Raw genomic sequence first — 14,665 nt, 5'->3', positions numbered from 1 at the left:
CAAACATAATTTCCAGACGCAAATCAGAATCTTCCCAGTCTGAAAATGCTGATTCTGGTGTAACCGACCTTTGCCCTAACAATTCCGCATTACATTCATTATGGGGACATCTGAACTGAGGAACAGGTGAGTCCGGAGAGAGCGGCCTAAATTCACCTTCAGACTCCAGCGATTCAGGAGACTGTGGCCTTAATTCCGCCACCCACTCGTCTAGAAGATAAAGGGTATATTCTGTATCAGATGCTTCTGATAGCGAAGATGCAGAAGGCATAGTTCTCAAGTCACTACTTTGGAAGTCAAATAAAGTGTCACATTCGTTGTCATGTGTAAAGCCTCGCACAACCTGTGCATAGGTCAAAGTTCTTGAAGCAGGCAGCAAAGGCGATGATTTTACAGTAAGAGCTGAGTGTTTAACTTCAACATTTGAAGAGTAGGAATCTGGTGAATCTGGTCTGTTGTCTTCAAACATTTGTGCAAGACAAGATTCTAAATCATCATTATCGGACATTGTTGAAAGAGGTGACGTGGGCCTTTTTTCAGAATATTGCAAGTAGTAGTTACAATGTTGACTGATTGTTGGACTTAACATCATGGAAGAAGAATGAGGACATTGATGAACTGACACCACAGATTCTGGGGAGGATGCTCTAAAGTCTGCCAGCCAACTGTTCAAGAATGAAAAGTCCAAACCAGGAGACACAAACTCTGGAGACAACGCTCTATTATCTGACAACAGATCCAGACTAAAATCAGATGAATGTGACTGAGAGGACACTGGTCTGATCTCATCAAACATAATTTCCAGACGCAAATCAGAATCTTCCCAGTCCGAAAATGCTGATTCTGGTGTAACCGACCTTTGCCCTAACAATTCCGCATTACATTCATTATGGGGACATCTGAACTGAGGAACAGGTGAGTCCGGACAGAGCGGCCTAAATTCACCTTCAGACTCCAGCGATTCAGGAGACTGTGGCCTTAATTCCGCCACCCACTCGTCTAGAAGATAAAGGGTATGTTCTGTATCAGATGCTTCTGATGGCGAAGATGCAGAAGGCATAGTTCTCAAGTCACTACTTTGGAAGTCAAATAAAGTGTCACATTCGTTGTCATGTGTAAAGCCTCGCACAACCTGTGCATAGGTCAAAGTTCTTGAAGCAGGCAGCAAAGGCGATGATTTTACAGTAAGAGCTGAGTGTTTAACTTCAACATTTGAAGAGTAGGAATCTGGTGAATCTGGTCTGTTGTCTTCAAACATTTGTGCAAGACAAGATTCTAAATCATCATTATCGGACATTGTTGAAAGAGGTGACGTGGGCCTATTTTCAGAATATTGCAAGTAGTAGTTACAATGTTGACTGATTGTTGGACTTAACATCAGGGAAGAAGAATGAGGACATTGATGAACTGACACCACAGATTCTGGGGAGGATGCTCTAAAGTCTGCCAGCCAACTGTTCAAGAGTGAAAAGTCCAAACCAGGAGACACAAACTCTGGAGACAATGCTCTATTATCTGACAACAGATCCAGACTAAAATCAGATGAATGTGACTGAGAGGACACTGGTCTGATCTCATCAAACATAATTTCCAGACGCAAATCAGAATCTTCCCAGTCTGAAAATGCTGATTCTGGTGTAACCGACCTTTGCCCTAACAATTCCGCATTACATTCATTATGGGGACATCTGAACTGAGGAACAGGTGAGTCCGGAGAGAGCGGCCTAAATTCACCTTCAGACTCCAGCGATTCAGGAGACTGTGGCCTTAATTCCGCCACCCACTCGTCTAGAAGATAAAGGGTATGTTCTGTATCAGATGCTTCTGATGGCGAAGATGCAGAAGGCATAGTTCTCAAGTCACTACTTTGGAAGTCAAATAAAGTGTCACATTCGTTGTCATGTGTAAAGCCTCGCACAACCTGTGCATAGGTCAAAGTTCTTGAAGCAGGCAGCAAAGGCGATGATTTTACAGTAAGAGCTGAGTGTTTAACTTCAACATTTGAAGAGTAGGAATCTGGTGAATCTGGTTTGTTGTCTTCAAACATTTGTGCAAGACAAGATTCTAAATCATCATTATCGGACATTGTTGAAAGAGGTGACGTGGGCCTATTTTCAGAATATTGCAAGTAGTAGTTACAATGTTGACTGATTGTTGGACTTAACATCAGGGAAGAAGAATGAGGACATTGATGAACTGACACCACAGATTCTGGGGAGGATGCTCTAAAGTCTGCCAGCCAACTGTTCAAGAGTGAAAAGTCCAAACCAGGAGACACAAACTCTGGAGACCATGCTCTATTATCTGACAACAGATCCAAACTAAAATCAGATGAATGTGACTGAGAGGACACTGGTCTGATCTCATCAAACATAATTTCCAGACGCAAATCAGAATCTTCCCAGTCTGAAAATGCTGATTCTGGTGTAACCGACCTTTGCCCTAACAATTCCGCATTACATTCATTATGGGGACATCTGAACTGAGGAACAGGTGAGTCCGGACAGAGCGGCCTAAATTCACCTTCAGACTCCAGCGATTCAGGAGACTGTGGCCTTAATTCCGCCACCCACTCGTCTAGAAGATAAAGGGTATGTTCTGTATCAGATGCTTCTGATAGCGAAGATGCAGAAGGCATAGTTCTCAAGTCACTACTTTGGAAGTCAAATAAAGTGTCACATTCGTTGTCATGTGTAAAGCCTCGCACAACCTGTGCATAGGTCAAAGTTCTTGAAGCAGGCAGCAAAGGCGATGATTTTACAGTAAGAGCTGAGTGTTTAACTTCAACATTTGAAGAGTAGGAATCTGGTGAATCTGGTCTGTTGTCTTCAAACATTTGTGCAAGACAAGATTCTAAATCATCATTATCGGACATTGTTGAAAGAGGTGACGTGGGCCTATTTTCAGAATATTGCAAGTAGTAGTTACAATGTTGACTGATTGTTGGACTTAACATCAGGGAAGAAGAATGAGGACATTGATGAACTGACACCACAGATTCTGGGGAGGATGCTCTAAAGTCTGCCAGCCAACTGTTCAAGAGTGAAAAGTCCAAACCAGGAGACACAAACTCTGGAGACAATGCTCTATTATCTGACAACAGATCCAGACTAAAATCAGATGAATGTGACTGAGAGGACACTGGTCTGATCTCATCAAACATAATTTCCAGACGCAAATCAGAATCTTCCCAGTCTGAAAATGCTGATTCTGGTGTAACCGACCTTTGCCCTAACAATTCCGCATTACATTCATTATGGGGACATCTGAACTGAGGAACAGGTGAGTCCGGAGAGAGCGGCCTAAATTCACCTTCAGACTCCAGCGATTCAGGAGACTGTGGCCTTAATTCCGCCACCCACTCGTCTAGAAGATAAAGGGTATGTTCTGTATCAGATGCTTCTGATGGCGAAGATGCAGAAGGCATAGTTCTCAAGTCACTACTTTGGAAGTCAAATAAAGTGTCACATTCGTTGTCATGTGTAAAGCCTCGCACAACCTGTGCATAGGTCAAAGTTCTTGAAGCAGGCAGCAAAGGCGATGATTTTACAGTAAGAGCTGAGTGTTTAACTTCAACATTTAAAGAATAGGAATCTGGTGAATCTGGTCTGTTGTCTTCAAACATTTGTGCAAGACAAGATTCTAAATCATCATTATTGGAAATTGTTGAAAGAGGTGACGTGGGCCTTTTTTCAGAATATTGCAAGTAGTAGTTACAATGTTGACTGATTGTTGGACTTAACAACATGGAAGAAGAATGAGGACATTGATGAACTGACACCACAGATTCTGGGGAGGATGCTCTAAAGTCTGCCAGCCAACTGTTCAAGAGTGAAAAGTCCAAACCAGGAGACACAAACTCTGGAGACAATGCTCTATTATCTGACAACAGATCCAAACTAAAATCAGATGAATGTGACTGAGAGGACACTGGTCTGATCTCATCAAACATAATTTCCAGACGCAAATCAGAATCTTCCCAGTCTGAAAATGCTGATTCTGGTGTAACTGACCGTTGCCCTAACAATTCCGCATTACATTCATTATGGGGACATCTGAACTGAGGAACAGGTGAGTCCAGAGAGAGCGGCCTAAATTCACCTTCAGACTCCAGCGATTCAGGAGACTGTGGCCTTAATTCCGCCACCCACTCGTCTAGAAGATAAAGGGTATGTTCTGTATCAGATGCTTCTGATAGCAAAGATGCAGAAGGCATAGTTCTCAAGTCACTACTTTGGAAGTCAAATAAAGTGTCACATTCGTTGTCATGTGTAAAGCCTCGCACAACCTGTGCATAGGTCAAAGTTCTTGAAGCAGGCAGCAAAGGCGATGATTTTACAGTAAGAGCTGAGTGTTTAACTTCAACATTTGAAGAGTAGGAATCTGGTGAATCTGGTCTGTTGTCTTCAAACATTTGTGCAAGACAAGATTCTAAATCATCATTATTGGAAATTGTTGAAAGAGGTGACGTGGGCCTATTTTCAGAATATTGCAAGTAGTAGTTACAATGTCGACTGATTGTTGGACTTAACATCAGGGAAGAAGAATGAGGACATTGATGAACTGACACCAAAGATTCTGGGGAGGATGATCTAAAGTCTGCCAGCCAACTGTTCAAGAGTGAAAAGTCCAAACCAGGAGACACAAACTCTGGAGACAATGCTCTATTATCTGACAACAGATCCAGACTAAAATCAGATGAATGTGACTGAGAGGACACTGGTCTGATCTCATCAAACATAATTTCCAGACGCAAATCAGAATCTTCCCAGTCTGAAAATGCTGATTCTGGTGTAACCGACCTTTGCCCTAACAATTCCGCATTACATTCATTATGGGGACATCTGAACTGAGGAACAGGTGAGTCCGGACAGAGCGGCCTAAATTCACCTTCAGACTCTAGTGATTCAGGAGACTGGGGCTTTAATTCCACCACCCACTCGTCTAGAAAACAAAGGGTATGTTCTGTATCAGATGCTTCTGATGGCGAAGACGCAGAAGGCATAGTTCTCAAGTCACTACTTTGGAAGTCAAATAAAGTGTCACATTCGTTGTCATGTGTAAAGCCTCGCACAACCTGTGCATAGGTCAAAGGTCTTGAAGCAGGCCTTAGCAATTCTTCATTGTACTCATTATGGGGACATCTGAACTGAGTAACAGGTGAGTCAGGAGAGAGAGGACTAAATTCATCATCAGACTCCAATGATTCAGGAGATTTTGGCCGCAATCTTAGGCATGATTTTACATTAAAAGCTGAGCGTGTAAGTTCAATATCTGAAGAATAGAAATCTTTTGAATTTTTTTTGTTATCCTCAAAAACTTGTGTAGGTACTGTTCTCAAGTCACTGATAAGGGTTAACTCCTTTTCAGTTAGAGTGCATACGGTCCCCAAACTTTTTGTATCTTCAGGAAATACATAATCCCTCTGTTTTCCTAGCGATGTATGTGAAATTTTCAAACATGGCCTTAGTGCTTCCTTCTCATACTGACAGTCTTTGTTTACAGTTTCATTTAAGGGTTTTTTTGTGTTAGAGAATTGAGTTATCGTTGGAAAGTCCAAAATGTATTTTGGTCTCTCCACTAAGTCAAACACAAGTGGTTGGGCTAAAGATATTTTTTGCAAGTTGTCACAAGTTTCAAGTTTTTGGTGTTGGTCTTTGGTAGGTGATAATTCTTTCACCGAAGTCAAATTTATAGTCGCTTTCATTTCATTGTATTCTGGAGCCAATTTTGGCTTTGTTGTTAAATCTTCAACTGACTTCCCTGGTAATGAATTATTTTCTAAAGATTCTGCTTCCAGCTTTGAAAACCAGTAATCAAGGTAAGATTGACTCCTTTCCTCTCTTAATTTTTGGACTCCAGAAACTAGTGGCTTAAATTGAAATGACTCTTCTTCTTTAGCTGAACAGCCCAAGTCTTCAGTGTCAATGATTTTGACTTCTACACATGTAAGAGTAGATGAATCCATAATTGGTATTTCTCGTCCTTTCATGTGACATATCAATGAATCTGATGCATCTGTGGTTTTATCATCTCGCCATTGATTAAGATGAGATGAGCAATTCTTTATAGTATATTGCTTGACATCACATGCATTATGTTGGTGCTGTGAAGCAGAAAAATGTGGTGGAAGATAAACTGATGTGGCAGATTGCTGGGGGATAGACGGAGGGCAATCACAATCTACATAGTCCTCCATCAAAGGGCTACTTTGACCTGCTTCCTTTACACTGAATTTTTGGTAAGAAGTTGGCATCAGGGATGGTGAGGATGGATTTTCTCCTGAATACTGTAAATAATAATGACAGTGTTGATTCATTAGCTGTGTGCGAATTGGCTGTGACAGCAATAGTTCAAGAAATGAAAAACTGCACTGAGAAGTTTGCGATTGTGGGGAAGATGGTCGGCAATCCCTATCTGTAGATAAATAGTCATGAATAGCTGCACACAAGTCAGGTGAAGATATTCCTTTGTGAACTGAAAGATCATATTCATTTTCTACTATCACAGGTGAGAATGTTCTGGATTCTTTCTTTAAATTTTCACCCTCATGTCTTGGACTATATTTAGAGATTAGATAGTCATTCGATACTGGTCTAGAGTGTGAAATTACAGGAACAAAAGCCTTTGACCCAAAAAGCAGTTTGTGGTCGTAACTACATGACTCACAGGTGTTATATTCATTTTCAGTGAAGTTGTTTGTAACTTCTGGAGAACTACATCTCTCAGACATAACAGAGAGTGCATAGGTCTCATCAAATATACTTGAAAAGTCTGGAGGTAATACTCTTTCCCCACCCTGAGGAGAGTCAGGTGACATTGCTCTATAATCACTAACTGACATGACAGATTCGGGGGATGACAATCTAGGTACAGATTCATTTAACATCCATGCATCTGGAAGGAAGTGACCACTTTCATTAGCGGGAGAAAGGGAGCCACACTGCTCTTCAGATGCTAAAGAATCAGGGGTCAATCGGCTGCAGTCTATAAAAGTGGAAGGTAATGTGATACCACACTCAGGTGTTTGTAGTGTGAGATAAGTGACAGGCTGGAAATAGTGGAAAGACAAATTCTCTGGCTCAGTAATGCAGGACCTGTTTGCTGCTGCTACAACATTGTTACTGTTTGGAGTAGTAGAATAACAATTACAGATCATCTCAGTTGAGTCACAAGCCATACAATGAGGGCGACAGGTTGTCTGACTGCATGGCATCATTGTCTGTATGCCATTTTTAAATGGATTCACGTTGCTGGACTTAGCTGTTGCAATATTGAGTTCAGTTGCCTGCATATCAGCATTATCATCAATGAAGGGCAAGTTTTCCAGAATGACTTCACTATATACATTGCACTTTGTTATTTCTTCTTTGCTTAACTTGAAGGGTTTGGTGTCCATGTCCACACCTGAAACCTGTGTGGTCTTGTCATGACTATAGAGTACTCTCTTGAACTGGGCTGTGATCTCACTAGAACTGGCTGGATCTCTACTGCAAAACAAGGGTGCACAATGTAATTCATTACAAAGCTTACTGATATCAGTTTCAATTTTGTCTGACTCTGACAGCCTCAGAGTAAAGTCTCTGACAGAAAAAGATGAGTGAGATGAGTGAATTTCACAGGATTGACCTTGCTTGTCTTCATAACCACAGTGCTCTAGGCTTTGACCATCTTTGACTTGAGCTCCACCTTGGAAAGAGCTGATGAAATGAGCTTCCTGGTCTTTCACTTTGGGGTCATAAACCTGAGTTGCTTGGCTCCCAAATGCAGCTTCTTTTGAAGTAGGCTGCATACTTACTTGCTCATCTAAGTTGTCTTGACTTGATTCACGTGTAATTACATTCTCAGAGGTCCACAAGTTAGGATTCAACTCACTGCAGAACAAAAAGAAAGATAGGTCACAAAATCTGACTTTGATGATAAATGTGCATCTCAGAGTCCTAATCTGACAAGCTAAAAGGGAAACACACCCAAAGAACTGCACCCACTATATGACACAAAGAACAGCCTGAAGCAGGATAGGACACTGTTCTGTTTCCTGAGGACAACTTGGTGGGAAACATTAGGCTTGAGAAAAGGAGTAGTTTGATCTGACATTGTGTTGCACTGCCAGTGCATTTTGCAGAGTCAGGAATATTTTCAAATGAATAACTTACTGCGGGATTTCAAGCTCCTCCAATAGGTCACCATGCATGCTCTCCGAATGGATCTGTCCAACAGGCTCTGCCCACGAAGGAATATCCAGTAGGGAAGCGACTGAGAGGTCCTCTTCTGAAACAGCTGGGGGTGGTCTGCGATCTGACTCCACTTTTCTCACGACTCTGGGGCTATCTGCATCCTCTTGGACTGAAGATAAGGCTACTGACACTAAAAACAACATATATATGTATATATATGAATGAACGTAAACACACAGGGAGCTTGGTGTAAGGTAGGGTGTTCAGTGTGCTAAGAAGTACAACTACCTTCACTGTGATCCAGTGTCTTCTCTATCTCTGCATAAGTTCTAGATGTTTGCTCTTGAACTGACTTGTTCATCTGGGTTTCAATAAGATGAACAATGTCCATGCGGTTGATCTTAGTCAGCCTCTTAATCAGACAGTCCTCTGTGGAAGAATCAATAATTTATTAATAGATGACTAGAAGACATTCATTTCTATTACGTAAAAACTGAAAATAAAACATTTGTATTCAATCAGCGATTTGAATATGGGTCTACCAAATGCACAAATAATTTCATAAAGGCATATCTGGCAGGACAAAATGTTATGGACCTGTGGCGTGTTTTCCCTCACGTTCAACCCAGCGCTGCAGTAAAGCATGGCTCTGCTCTTGCAGGGAATTAGGATTCTCTGTTCTCACTAGCTGAATATCATCTTCACTGAATTCCAGTTCTCTTGCAAGTTCTTGAGAGGTGGAGAACAAATCAAATAACAAAAGGGTTGAATTATGTATAATATCATCTGTTCCTGATGATGAATAGTTGAGTTAAAGTTAAAATAACATTTGAAAAATGCAGTAAATACAGCCTCTACCTAAAATACAGCCTCTTCCTAAAGTACATTGCGTATTTAAAATTTAAAATATAAAACTTAAAATTAATTGCATAATTTGACAGCTTACCAGTCCAGCTGAAGCCAAGAAGATCTGAAATGATAGCTAATGTCTCCTCTTTCCTGTCAGCATCTTCCTGCCAATCGACTAAAAAAAATGCCAACATAGCCAAACATTAAATGTTAACAACTCCTGAAGTGAAAATATACCGAGTAAAATTTTATTTTACATATTGCAAGTATATGTTATGTGAATGTGTACGTGTAAAATAATATTTCACGAGGATTCTATGCTATAGGCTGTAAAATAAATGTAGATCTGTAATAATGACGTAGATGATAACATAAAGGCTGAAATTTGATACGAATTAATGTTTTCTTACAAATGACTAGTCACGGTCAGCACATCATGCTTTTCAGTCATTAGTGTAAGTAATGTTATAGATCTGCTTTTCCTTATTTTGATAATAGTAAAGCTGGATTATTAGTACAGACAATACTCTCATATAATAATCATTCATTCATCTATAATCAATAAGTCTTCATTGAAACTACTTAGACTATTTCTTTAGCCAACATGGCCATTCAATCTTGAGACTGCATATTCACAAACACAGATGGGAAAGTAACTTACATGCACAACACAAAAATATACACATAGGGGCACACATACTCACATACAAAATACACTAAGCTGTGCAAGGTGGGACCAGACAAGTCACAACATATGAAAGCAATGCAAAATGAGTAATGTTGATATTGTTCTTAGGAGGAGGGAAAAGGCTCTTGCAGCTGAGAGGAAGAGATAAGAATGTAAAAACCCACTTTGAGTCTGGCCATACCTGCCGTACATTCTGAAGTTTGGTCATCGATGACTCTCTGCATCTGAGTTTCCACTGTTTCATTCCAGGCAGGCCTGGATTCAAATACATCCACTGTCTCACAAGACAAATGCTCTGTTGGCTCTACTCTACTGCCATCAGAACCTGAACTATGCGAAGCAGGAATGTCATATGTGAAGATAACAGAATCTGGGCTCTTGTGACTAGCGCTACTTATATCATCGGTATCCAAAGAAGGCCTAACAGATGTTTCTATAGTCATGGACAGTTGGCTGTCTTTCCTTGGAGAAGAGCATGTCGAGATCATATGAGGTAAAGCTTTTTCTTGTGTCATTACAGTAAGTTTGGAAGGGGAAAGGTCAGTTGTATTAGTGGGCTGACTACCATCAGAATAACTCCTGCTGTCTTTTACAGAGGATTTATTTATGTCACTAGCCTCAGATCTAGTCCTACGGGCCAAGGTGGAACTTTTTTCTTCTCCATGAACTTGAGATATCTGTGTGTCTTTCTTGGCTTTTTTATAATGACCATCTCCCTTAACTGCCGTGGCTGGTTTTGTCAAAGGTGTGGGTGAGTCCTGATTATATGCTGGCATGCTAGGCTGACCAGATGAAAAGGCCATCTCTATGACTGAGCACTGGTCTTCTTCCTCCTCAACGTCATCATCATCATCATCATCATCATCATCATCTGAGAAATCATGGCTCTGGTCTGAGTAGAATGAATGAGCGACTGTGGATATGTCTGATTGAAGATCGGCTATGGTAGAGTCTAGATAGCTTAGACCGAGACTTTCAAGGCTTTTATTGTCTAAAGCAGAGCTAGAGCTGGCACATTGAACTTTAGTAAGTGGCTTCTCAAGTTGTGATTTTCCACTTGTAGCTACGATGACAGTTTCAGAATTGGGACTAGATGCTTTGTCACTGGTACCCTGAGTCAAATATGAATTTGGGGTTTCTTGATGGGTTACATCTGAGACATAATCATTCATCTGTAAAGTTAAAGACTTTGATTGAGAGTGTTCAGTCTCTTCTGGGACAACTTCATCAACTGGATGTTTCCCAATATGAAAAAATGCATATGCTTCCCTTTCTTCATCGAGGCTTCTTGTCATGTCAATAGCTCCACCTCTGGTCATTTCAAATAGCTTTCCCTCTTGAAACTGAAATGGATCAGGGGTTTTTTCATCACCTGGTGTTTTATCTGGTGTTTTTCTGTCCTCTGAAATGCAAAGACCCTCACACTCTACAACAAATTCTCCTTCTTTAGTACACACCGTAGTCTGAGGTTGGCTGACTGAAGCTGAACCGATTGTAAATGGTGATCCAACTTCTTTGTCATCATTTAAATGATGTTCATCTGAGCCAGAAAAAGGAATGTCAGTGACTGCACCTCCAATAGTGTCTTTATCTTTGTGTGGCACAGAGTACTCACATTCTTGTTCAGGTTCATCTGGAGTTGCAGTTAAACACAGTGAACTGTCAACTGAGTGAGTACTTTTAGGATCTGACTGAGTTTCTTCCTTCTTATTAAAAGTAATATTCAGTGCCTCCTTTTGTCTGTGAATGCTTTCTGTCACACATTTCTCTGTTATTTTCTCTATTGCATCTTGTGGGACAGACTGTGAAACCGGGCCAGATTTAAGATCAACCTCACCATTTTCATGACCATTTGTTTCTGATAGTACAATAGCATCAAAAGATTTTTCTATCCGCAGTTTAGACTCCTGTTCCATCTCCTCAAATGTTTTGATCTTTGCAGCCATTTTAAACATCTCCTCTTCTGGTGTTAACTGTTTATTGGTGCCATCAACCGCCCTTTCTTCTGTGTCAAAACAGCCTTGCCTTACAAACATGTGAAGACTCTCACCATGAGCTACTCTCTTTGTGGATTCAGAATATTTGTCTTCTTTATTTTCACTGTGTATTTCAGTTGTCTCAAGATTGTTATCATGCTCAACATGCTCACATTCATCTGAGTAAATATTTTTCTCATAAGCAAAACATGCTCGGAGCTGGGAAGCATAATCTTCATATACAGCAGTCTTTGCTGGGATCTTAACATCTGCATTGTTTGACTGAGTAGGACTTCCCTCAAGAGAGTCTGGACAAGGAGATTCTTTGGTAGGGCTTGGTTCAATTGAATCAGGGGATTTCTGTGACGATTTATCCTCCACAAGAGGGCTAGCTTCTAGTGAATCTCGATGACATGACTCATTAGCTGGGTCATCAAATACAACAGTGTTTAGATTTTCTAAATCAGCCGGTCGCTGTAGTGTGTTAAAACTACTTGGTACTTGAAAAAGAACAGAATCAGAGACAGCAACACTAACATCTTCATGGTCACTTTTATAGTCATGTGCATCCACCATCCATTCCGTTTTAATTTCCTCAGATGAAAAACTCTTCAGGCCTTCATCTTCTTTAGAACATGTGTGCCAACCACTTTCTAAAGGTTGTTTTTTAGTGATATCCAGGCTGTCAAAAATTGTATCTCCTGGTGACATCATTTTATGTTCAGGAGATAAGGCATGAGTTTCTTGTTTGAAATCCTTTATTGCTATAACTTGCTTGTAGCTCTCATGGACTAGTTCCTCTTCTGGTTCAGATTGCACTACTGCTGACTTTTCCTGAAGATGCTGATCTAAGTCATGACTAAGAACTGATAGCATGCCAGACATATTTTTCCCAGTTGTAGATGGCTGGTGGTGCGCCTTTCTCTCTATGCAAATTTCTTGGAATGGAGTTTCTACCACTGAACTTAGTATTTCTCTGTCTCCAATTACATTTGTCTGAAGCTCTTTGTTTGCCTCTTCTGCTATTTTGACCTGTAAATCATTATTTTTCACAGTAGTTTGTTCACATCTCTCATGGACTACATCCTCTTCTGGTTCAGATTGCACTACCACAGACTTTTCCTCAAGATGTTGATCTAAGTCACTGCTAAGAAGTGACAACATGCCAGACATATTTTTTTCAGATGTAGATTGCTGGTGGTGTGCCTTTGTCTCTATGCAAACTTCTTGGAATGGAGTTTCCAACACTGATTCTCTGTCTCCAATTACATTTATCTGAAGCTCTTCATTTGCCTCTTCTGCTATTTTGACCTGTAAATCATTATTTTTCACAGTAGTTTGTTCACATCTCTCATGGACTACAACCTCTTCTGGTTCAGATTGCACTACCACAGACTTTTCCTCAAGATGTTGATCTAAGTCACTGCTAAGAAGTGACAACATGCCAGACATATTTTTTTCAGATGTAGATTGCTGGTGGTGTGCCTTTGTCTCTATGCAAACTTCTTGGAATGGAGTTTCCAACACTGATTCTCTGTCTCCAATTACATTTGTCTGAAGCTCTTTGTTTGCCTCTTCTGCTATTTTGACCTGTAAATCATTATTTTTCACAGTAGTTTGTTCACATCTCTCATGGACTACATCCTCTTCTGGTTCAGATTGCACTACCACAGACTTTTCCTCAAGATGTTGATCTAAGTCACTGCTAAGAAGTGACAACATGCCAGACATATTTTTTTCAGATGTAGATTGCTGGTGGTGTGCCTTTGTCTCTATGCAAACTTCTTGGAATGGAGTTTCCAACACTGATTCTCTGTCTCCAATTACATTTGTCTGAAGCTCTTCATTTGCCTCTTCTGCTATTTTGACCTGTAAATCATTATTTTTCACAGTAGTTTGTTCACATCTCTCATGGACTACAACCTCTTCTGGTTCAGATTGCACTACCACAGACTTTTCCTGAAGATGCTGATCTAAGTCATGACTAAGAAGTGACAACATGCCAGACATATTTTTTTCAGATGTAGATGGCTGGTGATGCACATTTGTCTCTATGCAAACGTCTTGGAATGACGTTTCCAAAGCTGATTTTCTGTTTCCAATTACATCTGTCTGAAGCTCTTCCTTTGATTCTCCCTCTATTTTGCCCCCCAAATTATCACGTGTCAATATGACTTGTTGAAACCTCTCATGGACTAGCTCTTCCTGTGGCTGGGATTGTATTGTCACTGACTTTTCGTTGAGATGCTGAACTAGGTCACTGCTAAGAAGTGATACCATACCTGACATATTCTTCTCAGTAGTAGACTTTGGTTGTTCTAAATTTCTCTCAATGCATGTTTCTTGAAATGGAGTCTCTGATATAGAACATGGTGTCAGTTCTTTTACTTCAGCCACATCAATCTGTGTCTGGTCATGCATCTGTGCACCTATCTCATCCTCCATATCAGCACTCGAAGACTGATGTATTTTGGTTTGAATAACTTGCTGAAAATTCTCCTGAACAACAACCTCCTCTGTAGGCTCACTTTTCACTGGCTTGTCCTTGAGGTACTGATCCAAGTCACTGTTCAGCAGGGATAGCATGCCTGACATCTCCTTTGGTTCTGTAGATGGATCGTATGATTGTTGATATTGTACCTTTTTTTCAAGGCAAACTTCCTGGAATGGAGTCTCACTTGCCAAAGTTGGCATGATTTCTTTCTCTCTAATTACATCAGTGTGCAGGTTTTTATTTGCCTCACCGTCTATTTTGTCCTGTAAATCATTACTGGACAATATAATTTGTTCACATCTCTCGTGGACTAGATGTTCTTCTGGTTCAGATTGCATTGCCACAGACTTTTCCTCAAGATGTTGATCTAAGTCATGACTCAGAAGTGATAGCATGCCAGACATATTTTTCTCAGATGCAGATGGCTGGTGCTGTGACTTTCTCTCTATGTAAATTTCTTGGATTGAAGTTTCCACCATTG

At 40.5% G+C, this 14,665-nt stretch overlaps 1 protein-coding gene across 1 annotated transcript in view; it reads right to left on the bottom strand.

Moving 5' to 3' along the window:
• ank2a (ankyrin 2a, neuronal) overlaps positions 1–14,665 on the bottom strand; it is a 68,633-nt gene that overhangs the window by 22,777 nt on the left and 31,191 nt on the right. The window contains exons 39-43 of the mRNA XM_082535443.1: positions 9,124–9,201; positions 8,775–8,906; positions 8,466–8,606; positions 8,157–8,367; positions 7,799–7,874 (exon numbers count right to left, since the gene is read on the bottom strand). Coding sequence (XP_082391569.1) covers positions 7,799–7,874; positions 8,157–8,367; positions 8,466–8,606; positions 8,775–8,906; positions 9,124–9,201 — 638 coding nt within the window. The remainder of the gene's footprint in view (positions 1–7,798; positions 7,875–8,156; positions 8,368–8,465; positions 8,607–8,774; positions 8,907–9,123; positions 9,202–14,665) is intronic.

The sequence above is a fragment of the Aulonocara stuartgranti genome (assembly GCF_965226115.1).
Source record: "Aulonocara stuartgranti genome assembly, chromosome: 6".
NCBI classification, from domain to species: Eukaryota; Metazoa; Chordata; class Actinopteri; order Cichliformes; family Cichlidae; genus Aulonocara; species Aulonocara stuartgranti.
This window is presented reverse-complemented; position numbering and strand designations above follow the sequence as displayed.